Source organism: Sminthopsis crassicaudata, chromosome 1 (assembly GCF_048593235.1).
Source record: "Sminthopsis crassicaudata isolate SCR6 chromosome 1, ASM4859323v1, whole genome shotgun sequence".
Lineage (NCBI taxonomy): Eukaryota > Metazoa > Chordata > Mammalia > Dasyuromorphia > Dasyuridae > Sminthopsis > Sminthopsis crassicaudata.
Window position 1 is genome coordinate 512,191,853 of NC_133617.1, and position 16,678 is coordinate 512,208,530.

The window sequence follows — 16,678 nt, forward strand, 5'->3', positions numbered from 1 at the left end:
CCTCCCATTTTTTTCCTCCTCAATGAAATACATTGAGAAATGGTTATTAGAATTTCATTTTTTTAAAAATCTCCTATGTTTCTTGATCTTTTTAGAGACTCAAATTATGAGGTTATCTCAAATCATGAAATGGTATTGATGGGGTGAATAAGATCCCAACAAAAAGTTCTCAGGTTCCTAGTAGCTAGGTAATTCAAAGGGAGAAGCATTAATAGGAGAGGGCCTGAATTACTGTATACCATCAAGAGATCAAACTACTCCATCAGAGAGGGGCATTAACAGGATTATCTTGTCCTTAGGTGGGCCTTTGTTGAATTCCTTGTCAAATTTCTTGCATTGACAAAATTATCATGACCCCAGTTACTGTATCCAATCAGAGGGCGAGGTTATAGATGTCAACCTGCAAGGTTATTTTTCTCCAATAAAAGAATCTGTTGGTACCCCACTTCTTTGCTAACTCATTTTAGGAACTTAGCCCACTTACCTCTGAGTTCATTAGGAACTACCTGCCTTGTGGCAGCAAGTTTACTTTAGGAATTTTTCCTGCCTCTTGGCATCTTTCTCCTTGTTTTGGCTAATTAATCAGAAATTTAACCTGCCTTAAGGCATCTTCTGGCTTCTTAGTGGTGAGTTCCACTAAGGAACTTAGCCTGAGCCTTTCTCACTGTGAATCACTAATTCTCTTTTGGAACCTAGCCCACCAGTCAATGGCATAATCCCCCACTTCTTCACCAAATTCCCTTTTGGAATTTAGCCCACTGCTAATAGCATAATAAAATTTTTTATTCTTGATGTGGAGATGGTCTAAGCTTACAAATTCTTTTGAGACATCTTGTGACCCTGGCCCCAAACCCCAATTTATTTTGGGAGTTTAAGCCCTGCACTTCATCATTAGTGTCTCATGACTTAAGACTATAGAAAAGTCTGAGGTAAGGTGAGGGGATCTGAACCCAAGTTTCTGATTCTGTCTCCTATGCCATGTTTCCATTTTGGCCACACTGATTCTTATTCCCCAAGAGGAACAATTTCCAAACAATAGAGTTACCAATATGGCAAGCCCAGTCTGACTCACCCTATCCCTCCATAGTGTCATGAGAAATTATGATGAAAATGCCAATTACTCTCTGGGTTAATCTCTGACTATCTGTGTGTTTATATAAATTATTTATATGCAGTCTATCTTTAATCACTTCTAGCACTGTAAGTTAGATGCCAAGTTGAAGAAGTATACTTTTTTTTTTTTTTTTTTTTTTTTGAGAAGTATACTTTTTGACCTAGCATGGACAGGATTCCTACAATCTAAAATCTTTGACATTGATACTAAGAAGTAAAATGGAATACCTGGAAGTCCAGGTATTTTAGTTTGGGCTTTGTCACTAATTTACCAAAGAACCTTGGGAAAAATACTTATCCTTTCTAGACTTCAGTGTCCACCAGAATTCAACCAGATGCTCTCTAATGACTTTTCCAACTCTAACATTCTAGGAGACTCTGAAATAAGTCAACAGTAAGCATTTATCACACACCTACTCTGTGCTAGACAGTGTCCTAAGCACTAAGGATACAGAAAAAGACAAAAAACAGTTCCCGCTGTCAAGAAGCTCATAGTCTAATGGGGAAACAATCTAATGGGAGACAACTATATACAAAATCTATGAGCCTGTGTGTGTGTATGTGTATACATATGCTATATGTGTATTTAATTGCAAACAAATATAGACAAACTATATGTATATATGTGTAGTTGTTTGGAGTTTAGTCATGTGGCATATATACATTTATGTATGTATGTTTATATGAGTGTATATATATATATGTGTGTGTGTGTGTGTGTGTGTGTGTGTGTGTGTGTGTGTGTGTACATAATATGAAGAAAATCAATAGAAAGGTCCAGTATTGAGGGGGATCATGAAAGGTTTCTTCTAGAAGATGGCATTTTAGCTGGGACTGGAAGGAAGTAAAAATAGAGATGAGGAGGGAGAGTTCAAGGCATGGGAAACAGCCAAACTTGGTAGGTGGCGTGTTGTGTTTTAGGATAAGCAAGATATTTCTGGGTCACAGAGAATACAGGAGTGAATAAGGTGCAAAAAGAATGGAAAGGTGGGAAAGGAAACAGGTTACAAAGAGCTCCAAATGCCAAACACAGAATTTTATATTTTATTCTGGAGGTGTTAGACCGAAGGAAAACATGGTCCTAAACTGGTGATTACTCATAAATCCCAAGAGCTTTCTGATGCTGTGGGTGATGGTATCCAAGATGAAGCTAAATAGATCTATCAACATCACCAAAGAAACTAAGCTGCACCTCGGGGAGGGTAATGGGGCAAGAAAGAAGGAAAAGAATAAGGGGCATATGCAAGGGTGGCAGAAGACTAGCAAGATGGCCTCCTGTTTCATGGGTCCCTTATTTTTGATTTAATATCAGATAGTTGTTAATACTGGATTCTGTCTTCATGCTCTATAGCTTATCAACAGAAGTCCTCAGGAGTCAATGATACAACAGTCACTGTGGTCACCTCCCTTTCCTTATTATCATCTTATTTTTTTAAAGACAGGAAATTATTATTAAATATTGACTTTAAACAGATAGTCATTAAAATGATAAAGATTAGTAGTTAACTCTTCGAGCTGGGACAAGGATTGGCCCATTCCACAGGCCTGGGATTTTCATAAAAAGAGTTAATCCTTTAGCATTGAAGACTGATTTTTAAAATAATATCTTATTTTTCAAAATACATGCAAAGATAGTTTCCAACATTCACCCTTGTGTTTCACATTTTTCCCTCCCTCTCCATCTTCTCCCTTCCTACAAGTAATCTAATATAGATTAAACATATGTAATTCTACTAAACATATTTGTACATTTATCATGCTGCACAAGAAAAATCAAAGACTTATTTTTTCTCTATGGGTAATATACTATATTCAAGGTTTGTGGCAAAGATACTAGTTTGCCATTTCTCTCTCCTGCTCATTTTACAGATGAGAAAACTGAGGCAAATAAGGTTAAGTGATTTGCCCAGGGTCACACAAACAGTAAGTGCCTGAGTTCAGATTTGAACTAAAAAGATAAGTCTTTATTCCAGGCCTAGTACCCTTGACACTGAACTATTTGGCTTCCTCCAGTGAGCTACCTAGTTCTTTTGTCACTACCATTGCCAAGAGGATGACATTTGGAGATATTCATTCAATACTTAGACATCTAAGTGGCACAGTGGATAGAACACTAGGCCTGGAGTCAGAAAACACTGGGTTTAAATCTGTGTCACCCTTAAATCTGTGTCACTTCACTTCTGTTTGCCTTAGTTTCCTCATCTGTAAAATGGGAACAATAGCAGCACCTACCTGATTGTGATGATCAAATGAGATAATATTTGTAAAGTTCAGTCATATAATCTCTGTATCTCAGTTTCCCTCAACTGTAAAATGAGCATCATAATAGCTCCCCTCCCCCAGAGTTGTTATGAGAATCAAATAAGATGTTCCTAAAAGCACTACTTAGCACAGTGCTTGACACATAGAGAATGCTATAAAAGTAAAATATTATAAATATTTACAAATCACCTACTCTATTCAAGATGCTTTAGAAGAGACCCACAGTATCTGCCCTTAAGTTGCTCCTAAGATTGTAACAAAGAACTAAAATATAAGACAGCCTATGGTTATTGTTCTGAGAGGTACAAAGTACCTCAAGGTTTCAAAGGGAGGAAATTCCATTCTTCCAGGACAGTTTGGATTGCCTTATAATAATTCTTATTCTTTCTTAAATTTTATACTTTCCAAAGATCTTTCACACCCCCATTTAATATTCATTCAAAACAATCCTGTAGAGAAGTAGAGAGCTGTTTATATTATTCTCCTGGCTCTGTTTTTTTTTTTTTTTTTTGCATCAGTTCATGTAAATACCCCCATGTTTATCTGAATTTTCCTTTTTTTTTTTTTTTTTTTTTTACTATTTCTTATTCCTTAAAATATTCCATAACAATCATATCTTATAATTTTATGAAAATAAAAGTTAAAAACAGATAAACAGCTGAGCTTAGATGAAATACAATGACAAAACTTGGCTCCAAAATAAGATGGTTAAACAAAAACACATCTCAGTAGACAGAGGGAAGACTATGGTGCAGGATGTTGTATACACTGTTGGATATGATTGTTGCACTTAGTTTTGCTTAATTGTTTTTCTTTGTTAGAAGGGTAGATGATATAAGAGATTACCAAAAAAAAATCCCTTAATAAAACCTCTTTCAAAGAGAGGATAGTATAGATGTGGCTATTCTTAATGTATTGATAAAATCTTCCCCAAGATCACAAAGCAAGTTAGTGACTTAAATGGAATTAGAAGCTACAAAGACAGGGCAATTAGGTGGTATAATGGATAGAGCACAATCCTGGCATCAGGAGGATCTGAGTTCAAGTGCAGTGTGACCCTGGGCAATTTAACCCTAATAATAATAATAAGAAGAAGAAGAAGAAGAAGGAGAAAGAAAGAAGAAAGAAGAAGAAGAGTAAAGAAGGAAGACGTAGAAGAAGAAAGAAGGAAGAAGAAAAAGAAGATAGAAGAAGAAAGAAAGAAGGAAGAAGAAAGAAAGAAGGAAGAAGAAAGAAAGAAGGAAGAAGAAAAAGAAGATGGAAGAAGAAAGAAAGAAGGAAGAAGAAAGAAGGAAGGAAGAAGAAAAAGAAGAGGAAAGAAGGAAGAAGAAAAAAAGGCACTATTGTTCTGGTAAACTGGTAAATGTTTAACAATCAATTTTCTGAAAAGAGGATATACTTTTCAGTTGAATCTATATAATTAACATTTTTTTCCATCATTTCCTTACATATAGATAATCAACAAAACAGTAAATCAAATCTTGATTTGTAGTGTCTGCAGATTTCTGAGGTGCAAATGTTCACATTAAAAATATTACAATGGGTTCTCTCTGATTAAAAAAAAAAGGCTTCCTAGCAACTCTTCATTTAACCTTCCTCCCTCACTTTCTCTACCTTCTAGCCAGGCCATAAAAGGCTAATGCCAAGGGCTCTATCTCTTTCTCTCAGATCTGTCTTACTCTGCTGGGTAACTTGAAGAAAGGAATTCATCTCTAAAAGGAAACCCATGAACTAACCCTAACTCCAGGGATCATGTGAATCTAATGAAGGACATCTGTGAGATCAAGAAAGACGATACCAAAAGATGATATATCATTCTGAGTATCCTACATTGCTAGCTAGAAAGGGATTGAGTCAGATGGAGCAGTCCTAAAAATGTCCTTTTAAAAATTATTTTTAATACACATTGCTTTATGAATCATATTGGGGGAGAAAAATCAGAACAAAAGGGAAAAATCATGGGAGTGAAAAAAATAGAAAAAAAAAGGTGAATATATATGTATTGATTTACATTTAATCCCCATAGTTCTTTTTCTGGATGCAGATAGCATTTTCCAAAGTCTATTGGGAAAAAAAATTTTCATTCACCAGGAAATAGAGGAGTTAATTGTTTAGCGAATACCATATCTTAGATATTGCATTTCACAGCTGACTGTGATAATGTATGTGATAGATAAGAGGGACTAGCATGGAGTATAAATAGGAATCAGGATATAATGCCAGAGTAACTTTCTCCACCACCATCACTTCCCAACTCCAGACATCACAACCCCAGGGCTGAGTACAACATGAAGGTCACAGTGTGTATGCTCATCTTGTCTCTGATTGCTATCACTGGTGCATGGGGTAAGCTGGGACCAAATTAGGACAGTATCTTGTGCTGTTTGTTGAATTTAACTGGGATCTGGCAGGCTGAAATCTTTTTTTAAAAAAGAATGGGATGAAGGAACAAGGGCAGAAACAAGGATTGGAATAAGCAAGAGAGTCCATTTTAGCACTCTTCCTCTACTTTAAACCCCCTCATGATATATAAAGATCAGACTATCAGGAAGGAAAATATTATCCTAATTTTACTGTTGAGGCAAACAGGTTAAAGATTTGCCCAGGATTAGTGGCTGATTTGAATTTATATATTCCTGACTCTAGGCGTGGCACTCTATCAACTGCACCACCTGGTTGACAACTAGTTACCTTCTACCCCAAGCAGCAAAAGCATTCTAAGTGAATAAGACTGACTTCTAGGATTCAGATTTTTAGCATAGGAAAAAGACTTTAGAAATTACCTTGTTCAAACTGTTTGGATATGTATACATATCTTGTATTTAATTTATACTTTAACATATTTAATATGTATTGGTCAACCTGCCATCTGGGGGGGAGGGGAGGAGGGGAAAAAATGGATCAAAAGGTTTGGAAATTGTTAAGGCTGTAAAATTACCCATGCATATATCTGGTAAATAAAAACTATAATTAATTAAAAAAAAAAAAAAGAAAAGAAATTACCTTGTTCAACCCCTGTCTTAAGCATGAATTCTCTCTAAACCAGTTTTAACAAGATCATGTAGTCTTTCCTCCCCATCTCTACTTTGTGAGGCAACTCATTACATTTTTAGATATTTCAAACTGCTCAGAAGTTCTCCTTTAAAATAAGCCAAATCTGCCCTCTATAAATCCTGGATAGAGTTGAGTTATAATTGTAGCAAAGTGTTCTTGCATTTTTAGGTTAAATAGTTTGATTAAGACATTGTTTAAAAAAAAAAAGAATATAGAATAAGTTTTACATGAGTCTTTCCAACAATGAAATGATTCAGGCCAGTTCCAATGATCTTGTGATGAAGAGAGCCATCTACACCCAGAGAGAGACAGGGCTGTGGGACCACAACATAGCATTCTCACTATTTCTGATGATGCTTGCATTTTGTTTTATTATTCATTTTCTTTCCTTTTTAATCTGATTTTTCTTGTGCAGCAAGATAATTGTATAAAATGTTCACACATATTAGATTTAACACATATTTTAACATGTATAACATATATTGGATTATTTGCCATCTAGGGAAGGGATTGAGGGAAAGGAGGAGAAAGTCTGAACACAAGACTATGCAAGTTTCAATGTTGAAAAATTATCCGTACATATATTTTGAAAATAAAAAAGCTTTAAAAATAAGAAAATAAAAGAATAAGTTTTGGAAAATGGAGAGGATGGAAAATGTATGAAATAAAGAATAAAGGATAAAGATGATTACATGGGAAGGAGAGCTCACAATTCCTCATTATCCCATTTTGTGTTCTCTGATGCCAGATACACTTCTAGTAAAGAGAAAAGTAGTTTTGAAGGTACAAAAATATAGATAAGGCCTGCATCCACTACAAGGAACATTATTATTACCAGGCACAAAAATAATTGAGATAAGGGATGAGAGTGAGAAAGGATGAGGAAGAAGAGAACATAACCCAATCACAGGTACAACTGTATCAGCCTAAGGTAAAAACTGACTCTTATGTCCATGGGAGCTGGCAAGAATGTAAGCCCCATAATGATATGGGAATAAGATCCTGGGACATGATAATGTTAATGCTGTTTGTCTTCCATTCTCAAAGAGGGCCGTGATGACACAATATGCAAGTGAACTGGATTTAAGTGGGGAAGGAAACTGCCTCAGTTTCCCCTCCAGAGCCATCTGGATCCAGTGGCCAGACATAGATCAGGATGACTGGAGATGGCCCTGGATGCAATGGGAGAGTTTGGTCTATTTGACTGAAGCCCCACTCATTCAGTGATTAAGGCAGGTATCAGGAGCTGGTGGCAGACCACGGAGGAGGTATGAGTAATCACAGGAAGGAAGTTATAAGCTCTGAAGTATATGCACCTTGAGACAAAGACCTAGTTGCCTGAGCTTATGGCTTTGAACCCCATATAGTAAGTAGATACCAAATGAGCCCAGCTAATAGCATGGGGCAATTAGGTGGTGCAGTGGATAGAGCAGCAGGCTTGGAGACAAGATTTGAATTCAAATTCACCTTCAGACCCTAGTAGTGTGACCTTGAGTAAATCACAACCTCTATTTGCCTCTGTTTCTCATCTACAAAATGGGAATATGAAAAATCTCTTCTGTCAAGGTCCCAAACACTCTAAGGTCCTGGGAACCAAACAGACCCAGAAGCTTCTTCTTCTCCTCCTTTTAAAAATAATAATAGCTCTTTATTTTTTTATTTTTTTTCTGAGGCTGGGGTTAAGTGACTTGCCCAGGTCATACAACTAGGAAGTGTTAAGTGTCTGAGACCAGATTTGAACTGGGGACCTCCTGAATTCAAGGCTGGTGCTCTATCCACTGAGCCACCTAGCTGCCCCTTGTATTTTTCAAAATACATGCAAAGAAGTTTTCAACATTCACTTTGGCAAAACCTTGTGTTCCAAAATTTTCTCTCCTCTGCCCAAGAAAGCAAGTATAATATAAGTTTAACATGTTCGGTTCTTCTAAACATATTTCCATATTTGTTATGCTGCATGAGAAAAATCAGATCAAAGAGAGAAAAAATCCAAACAACATGAGAAAGGAAAAAAATGCAAGGAAATAACAATAAGAAAAAAGGTGAAAACATTATGCTTTGGTCTATACTCAATTTCCACAGTTCTCTCTTTGGATGCGGATGGCTCTTTCTATCACAAGTCTATTGGAATTGCTTTGAATCACCTCATTGGTAAGAAGAGCCAAGCCCATCACAATTGATCATCACATAATCTTGTGGCTGTGTACAATGCAGAAGCTTCTTGCAGTGGGACATACCAGCACAGAATCCAGGTTCTTCACTCTAAATTAGACCCTGGGCTATATTGTGGGTGAGGTAGAGTCCTGTTGACATATAGTAGGGTTCATTCCTTATTTTTTTCAATTCAGTTTACAGAATCCCCACTGTGAAAAATGTCCATGACAGATTTTAGTATCAACTGGAAAATTGGCTCTTAGGACTAAATTAAGTTTTTGAAGTTTACACAGAGTATGTTGACACTTTACAAAGGGTAACAATAAAAATCTTGTGAATCATCTTGCTTATCTGATTTTGTCTGAATTAACTTTACCTCATTGCAGGAGAGCCAGTGAAGGCAAGAGAATTTGTTTTTCAGAAAATGGTAAGAAGGATGAATCTGTATTTCTCTTCTAATTCAATCAACAATCCAAATATTAATAAATATTTATTAAGACCCCTTTCAAAGACTATGCCTGCAGAGCACAAACTCCAGTGAGTCCTACAAAGTGAGGCAGTTTTTGTGAAGAGGCTTGATCTGTTAAATTCTGAATTTGTTTTCTATTTATTAAAACATAATGGCACCTTATTAGTCTCTTAGTGGCTAAGATTTATATTTGTTGTTGTTCAGTTGTGTCCAATTCTTTGTGACCTTTAAGGTAAGGTCTTCCACAGGTCTCAGTTTGACTGAGTTCACATCCATTTGGTGATTAAGGCGGGGTAGCAATTGCATCCAGGGCCATCTCCAGATGTCCTGATCTATATCTTGTCACTGGACACAGGTGGCTCTGGAGGGGAAGCTGAGGCAGGTGACCTTGCCCAGTCTCCCTCACTTAGATCCAACTCACTTGCATGTCATCCTATTGCCTTCGTGGTCTTCTTCAAGAACAAACAACAGGGACCATATTGTCTGTGGGATTTTCTTGGCAAAAATGCTGGGGCAGTTTGTCGTTTCCTTCTCCTAGATTAAGGCAAAAAAGAGTGTAAGTGGCTTGCCCAATATCACACCAATAATAAGAATCTGAGGATGAATTTGAACTCTGATCTTCTGTACTCCAGGCCCAAGGCTTTACCTCTTGAGCCACATAGCTGACTGGTTATAAGAATATTCCCTCCCCAATTAGACTGTGAGCTCCTTCAGAGCTGGGATTGTTCTATTGTAATTTAATTTATTGTTTATTATTAATTAATTCTTCCTTTGTATCTTAGAACCTAGCAAAATGCTTGTCATATGTGCCAATATATATGCCTTTAATAAATGACTTATCTGTTTTTTAGAAATTCAGCTTACCTAAGTCCAAAGAGTCTCATCCAAAAAAATGGATAATTCTTTTTTAAAATCAAAACAACTCATGAAACTGTCTCCTAAGGCATAAAGGAATTACAATTTATAATGTGGGTGATAGCCATAAAGATGAATCAAAAACCTTTGAGGTTAAAGTAATGGGACCATTTAATCTTGGACTAGCTTTTCATACTTGGGCTCTATTTTATTGAAATGTTTATATCTGTAAGGTCCAGTCAACTGCTACTGCTGATTTGGCAGGAATAGGCAAGAAGAATTAAAATTTTAATATAAAATTGAGATAGAACATATCTGAGGATCTGATTCTACCTTGAGAGGTTATGTTCTGCTGGACCTGTGGTCAGAAGGAGTTGAGATCAAATCTGATCCCAGACATTGCGACCTATGTGACCTATGAAAGACACTTAACCCCAATTTCCCAAAAATAATAATAAATATTCTTAAAATAGAGAATGTTCACAATTTATGGGTTTGCCCTCCTCTTAAGCATCCCAGAGAATATGGGTGGCAAAGTCTTTTCCTGAAATCTAATCAAGAAGTTTTTCCCGCAAAGCTCCTTCCAAAGAGAACATGCCAGTGGGAATAATGACCTTCTCTTTCTGAGTTACATATACATCTCTCCTCAGCCAATCTGTGAACACATGGGGGAAATCCCAGTGTGCCCCAACTTGTATCAACCTGTCTGTGGAACCGATGAGAAGACCTATGACAATGAATGCCAATTATGTATTGCAAGAATGTAAGTTCATTTTCTAATTTTACATTTAACTGAGCCTTTTGGTACTGCTACATAATCCATATCAGTGGAATCAAATTCAAATAATAATGACAGTCATTAAGCTATTATAAGTATTACTCCTGACTTCATATTAGCTTAGATAAGCACATATGTCCTATTGTATTTAATTTCATTGCTTATTGCTTATTTTATATTATCATGTTATTAATTTATTATAAATTTACATTATTTTATATGATAAAATATTATGTTGTATTATTAATTATTTTATTTCCCAATTCCATTTTAATCTAGTTTTAGTCCCACTCAGAAGAGCTGTTCAGGCTGTGTGATATGACACCATTGTCATACCCTGGCTAGCCTAAGAAATTATCTTCTTTTATCCACATTTCACCTATTCCTTTAAGGGGACAGAGGGCTAAATCCCATTCTGTTCAAAATACTAATCTTTTATTTTCTGTAGTTCTTTGGCCTATAGCTGTTACTTCTGAGGCTTGTAAATGGATTGCTACATACATTAAAGGGAACAACTCGGTATAAAGGGTGCCTAGATCAGCAACCTAGCTGAATCTGAAAAACTCAGCACTAAAATGTAGACAAAGGACAATTTTTTTTGGGGGGGGGGAGGAACATTAATTCATGTGGTCATATGGAGCATGGAAGTTTGGAATCTAAAACAGAACATCATGGATCACAGAATTAAAAAAGGCTGGAACCTAAAAATAAAATACAATGTCCTAAGAAGGAATTTGAGGAGCAGATAAGTGGCTCAGTGGATAGAGCACTGTCCCTGGAATCAGAAGGACCTGACTTCAACTAGCCTTCCTTCACTTATTAGCTGTGATTTGGGCAAATCACCTCAAAGAAGGAGGAATGCAATATAATAGAATCTGATCCAAGCCCAGAATCTCACATTAATGTGATGTTCATCCTCAGATAAAGTTTTCCACTTGTTTACCTGTTTCCTCTTTATAGAAAGAGATATTTGGATTACTGTATATGCTTTCTAAGATCCCTTTCTAAGATCCCTTAAGGAAGCACAGACTCCAGTCAGGGGAGGGGGCCTCTAGTTCATGTCCTATCTCCAACTCCTACCAACTATGTGACTTAAGGAAAATCTTTAACTTCCCCTAGGCCTGTTTCTTCATCTTTAAATCAAGAAGTTGAACTTTTATTGTTCAGTCATTTTTCAGTCCTATATAACTCCTTGTGATCCCATGTGGGGTTTTCTTGGCAAAGATACTAGAGTGGTTTGCCATTTCCTTCTCCAGTCCATTTTACAGATGAGGAAACTGAGGCAAACAGGGTTAAGTGTCATACAGCTAATAAGTGTCTAAGGCTGAATTTTAACTCAAGAAAATGAGACTTCCTGACTTCAGGCCTGGCACATTATCCACAGAACTACCTAAGAGAGATTGGACTAGATGATCTAAAATATTCCTTCCAAATATAAATCTAATTTATTTTCTTCCATTATACTTAATGCTGATTCTAATATTAACAACAACAACAAACAAATAAAACCCAAGTATTTGGGAGGAAAGTTGACCACAAGAGAAGTTTAAGTTCTTTTTTCTCTCCTCTTCAGCCTCTTCCTTTCGCCTCTATCTTCCCAATAGACTAATAATCTTTTTCAATAGAATATAATGATAGCTTCCCAAAATATAGTAAATTTTAAAAGAAGGAAATTAATCAAGCCTTACAAGAAGTACAGCCAGGTATTTGACAATTACCTTAACAAGAGATAGTCACTCCCCCCAAAAAGCACTACATTATGCAAAATTACAGAATAAAAACTACAAAATTCATGAGGAAAATGAAATTAGGGCATAATGCTCAAAAACTGCAGCAATCTATAAAAAATAAATAGGAATCTAATTAAAACAGCAGCAGCACAGTTTTTTATATGCTAAGTGATTAAGATATATATAAATACTATAATAAATAGTGACTAGAACTCTTTTTGTTTGTTTTGGAGGGCATTTCTGCTTAAACTCAAGGTCTTTAGCTGAGTTTTCTTTTCCTGAGATCTGAGTATTTCTTTTTCTTTATTGCTCATTTTTTTTGCTCTCTCCTCATTGATGGCAGTTTCCCAGAGGACTGGATCTCGAAGTATCTCAACCTCCTCACATACTAGGCAATTCTCCCAATTTTTGATCTCTGCTCTAAATGACTTTGGGGTGGGGCGGGGAACAGAACTGGTCCCAAATGAAAGCTGGGTTCTTTCCCTCTGGCCTACTGGAGTGCCACACAACTACACATATGTGTCTCATCCCTTTTTCTTTCTGCTACTTCATTCTCTGACTGAACTCTGCAACCATGTTACCATGGTTAAAAAAATACTCTTCATCACCTGGTATCTAGCCTCTCCAAGTTTAAATAGCCTGGTTCCTAGATCATTCATTGCCAAATCTGTACTCCAAGCTTTTACAGCTTCATAGGATATATCCACTGGCATAGTCTTCCTGAATCCAACCAAGTTCATCAAGGCAACATTGAATAAAGCTATGATTAAAAAAAAAAAATCTTGAATATTGAAGGATCCTCTCAATAATTTAATCAAAGGGAATGACCAGAAGGAAAAAGAAGCTAATGAAAAAACTCAAGGAGGGGCAGCTAGTGGTGCAATGATACCTGAGTTCAAATCTGACCTCAGACACTTAACACTTCCTAGCTATGTGACCCTGGGCAAGTCACTTAACCCCAACTGTCTCAGAGGGGGGAAAAAAAGCTCAAGTAATTACCCAAGATCACATAGTTAGTGAATGGTAGAAGCAAGATTTGAATTCTGGTTTTCCTGACTCACACTGGAGCATTTTTATCCATTTTGCCATGTAGCCTTTAGGAAGATCTAATACTTAAAAATAGACGTATTAAAAATTTAAGTGTAGATAAATTGCAAGGTACAGTGGAAAAAACAGTGGATTTGAAGTAAAAGGACCTGAATGCAAATTCCCAACCCTGCCCCCTTGTGACTGTGAGCAAGTCACTTCTCTGAATCTAAATGTTCTTATGTAAAAAATGGGGCTGAGGACTGGGGTACCTACAGAATTTTTCATATTTTTCTTTAAGCTCTATAGCTATGATTCTATGATATAGTAGTCATGGTGATGAGAAAATAGAAATCCATTTATAATTTGTAATTAATTTATTTTTCTTCTTTAATTGTAGGAAAACTAAACAGGATATCCAGATTATAAAGGATGGAGTATGCTAAAGAAGAAACACTCAATAGAAGATTAGATGTGCTTTTTCTAATTGTTTCAGAAATATGGTCCCTTCTCCCTATCCACACTATATACATTCTATATAGAGTGCAATAAAATTAATATGCAGAATTAATGAGTATTGTCATTGAAACCATCAAAGGAACTTTATGAAAGTCAGAGGCTATCATCAATAGGTCACTACTTGCATTTCAGTATAGAGAATACACTAAGTATTTCTTCATCAAGGGAAAGCATTTGAAGGAAAATTGGTTCTGGGAAAGAAAGAGGGAGTAGGGAAGAAAAGGGAGATAGAATTCTCTTTTCTTGTTTCTTTCTTTTTTTTTTTTTGCTTTTTTCTTCCTTTCCTTGCTGACTTTTTGTCTCTGTCTCTCTCTTCTGGATCTCCCTATTTTGACAGATTAGAATATAGCAGCTATACCATGAGCCAGATCCCACTACTAATCACTACAAAAGATCAAAACTCCTGGATTCAATTGATCCACCAGCTTCAGTCTCCCCACTAGCAACAATTATAGGAAAGCAACATCACAACTGGCTCCCTGGCTCCCTTCTTTCCACTAGAAAGATAGCAAAATAAAAAGCCCATCTAACTTTTAAATCATAAAACTCTAAAATCTTAAGTGCATATTTAATTCATCTCTCATTCTACATATGGGAAAAGGAGTGTGGGAAAAGTTAAATGATTTGATTACAATCACCAGCAAGCTGCAAGTCAATAAAGACTTGACCCAAAGGCAACTGACTTTTAGGATTGTGGTCTTCCTTTCTCAATTTTCTATATAAAGACACTTCATTTCCTAGTTTTATTTTTGCACTGGCTGTCCATCATACCTGGAATGACATGTCTCCTCTCCTTTCCTCCATATCTTCTTTTCTCTGGCTTCTTTCCAGACTCAGTACATATCTCAACCTTTGGCTAGAGGCCTTTCTGGATCTTCATATTATCTTCCATCCACTCTGTCTATATACCGTATCCAACCATTTATCCTATTGAGAACAAAGTCTGTTTTTGCTTTTCTTTTTAGTTGTTTAGTGAGAATAAGTTTTAACACCTAGTAAGATATTAAGAATGTTGCCAATTTATTATAAAAGATAATGTAGTGAGAATAAGTTTTACTACCTTAAGAAAACAATTTGATTCCATTTTGGCTTAAGCCGCTATTTTGTATCCAAATTGTTTTGAGTAAGTTGTTTTTCTACAAGTTGTCCTTTAATAATATGATAGGAACTTTGTGCATTATGATGAGAAGTAATATCAGTATATTCTCAAATAGCTCATAAATATACATGGATTCTGAAAAGATAGATGAAAAAATTATAAGTAACTTTAAAAGTAATTTAAAAGTAATTACATTTTTATTTAGTTAAATGTTTCCCAATTACATTAAAAATTTTTTTTAACATTTGTTTAATCTCTCTCTCCCTTCTCCTACACCCCTCCCCCCCCTTGAGAAGAAAAGCAATATATCATTTTATCAGTAATTTTAAAGTAAACTAAAAATCATATTTTGTGGTAAACAACTTTGGAATAGTCATACAAATACATAAACATACCAGGATCCCATCTGCCTCACTAGCACTGGTTCTTGTCTTTCCTGTACTTGAGTCTTGGATAAGGCCATTTTGGCTTGAGGACAGTGCAGAGATTACATAGATTTGCTGGACCACTAGAGAAGATATATGGCCTCTAGCTAGGCAGAGAGGGAAGACTGGTATGAAAGAAGGCAATTAGAAGTCAATCAGGTAGTTTTTAGAGAAATATATTTGTACACTTTGATGAATAAAGTTTGGTTGCATTCACTGAAAAGTATTAGTTAGCAACACTGGCACATGGTAAACCATTTAGCAAATGCTTTTTAATTGATTTGATAGGGGATCTTACATGATAGTTACCTGGCTATCCATAGTTAGTAACTCTTATGTTATTTAACTCCTTCCTCTTCCCTTTGCATAACACTGTGGATTCAGGCCTATGGCCATTAGTTCCCCTCAACGAGGATGATCAGGAACCCTGGTCCCGGCCTTTGGGAAACTAGTCTGTCTGCAGAGACTTCAATGGCCTAAGTGCTAAGTGGGCTAAGGGTTCTTAGGGATTCTGTAAGCTTGAAGGAAACAGAATTACCACACAGATTTTGAATTTGGTGGTATAGTTTTTTTTTTTTCTAGCATTTTTAAAATGTTTTAGTTATTGGCCTACATGGTTATGTGATAGAGATCCATAATTAAAGCCAGTTGCCATCGGGTGGGGCTCAGCCCAGAGAATGGGATACAATTGCCCTTGACACAAGCTTTTAATAAAGCACTGTGGGATTAACAACCTAGGTTCAGTCTACCGACACTACATAGGAGCCCGTATCAGTATCACTTCACTCACTTCTCCAACTACAAGTTCTACAAAATCTGCCCTTCTGTTTGAAAAAAAAAAAAATCTTTAAAAAACCCAGTTTAAAAACTTGAGTTCTGTTTCTAGTTGCTGAATGAGCTGAGTCAAATTTACTTTCATTTTTCTTATGATGACAATATGGTTTTCCTAGGCTATCAATAAAAACAAGTGTCAGTTCAGTCAATAAATATTTATTAAGTGATTGGTTCTGTGCTAAGTCCTAAGGATACAAGCTGCCTTCAAAGAACTCAATTTAGGGAAGTTATCAAACTTTTCAAAAAAGGGAAGAGAATAGTTTTTAACATCAATCAAGAGGAGATTATTGATGAGATGACTAGTGAATATCTAGAAAGAGAAATATCTAGCATACTTAATAAATGTGTCTAAAGATTATTGAT

At 36.0% G+C, this 16,678-nt stretch overlaps 1 protein-coding gene across 1 annotated transcript; it reads left to right on the forward strand.

Annotated features, from left to right (window-relative positions):
• The first annotated feature begins 5,621 nt into the window (after positions 1–5,621).
• SPINK4 (serine peptidase inhibitor Kazal type 4) lies at positions 5,622–13,999 on the forward strand. The gene is made up of 4 exons (XM_074281633.1): positions 5,622–5,721; positions 8,967–9,007; positions 10,555–10,667; positions 13,839–13,999. Exons 1-4 carry the CDS (start codon positions 5,664–5,666, stop codon positions 13,882–13,884), a joined length of 258 nt encoding a protein of 85 aa, XP_074137734.1. The 5' UTR covers positions 5,622–5,663; the 3' UTR covers positions 13,885–13,999.
• Positions 14,000–16,678: the final 2,679 nt, after the last annotated feature.

Bases quoted from the DNA above. Each gene is read 5' to 3' on its own strand.
- SPINK4 (XM_074281633.1), top strand. From the start codon at position 5,664: ATGAAGGTCACAGTGTGTATGCTCATCTTGTCTCTGATTGCTATCACT. The intron at 5,722-8,966 runs GTAAGCTGGGAC...ACCTCATTGCAG, and splicing joins TGCTATCACTGGTGCATGGG to GAGAGCCAGTGAAGGCAAGA. The intron at 10,668-13,838 runs GTAAGTTCATTT...CTTTAATTGTAG, and splicing joins CAATTATGTATTGCAAGAAT to GAAAACTAAACAGGATATCC.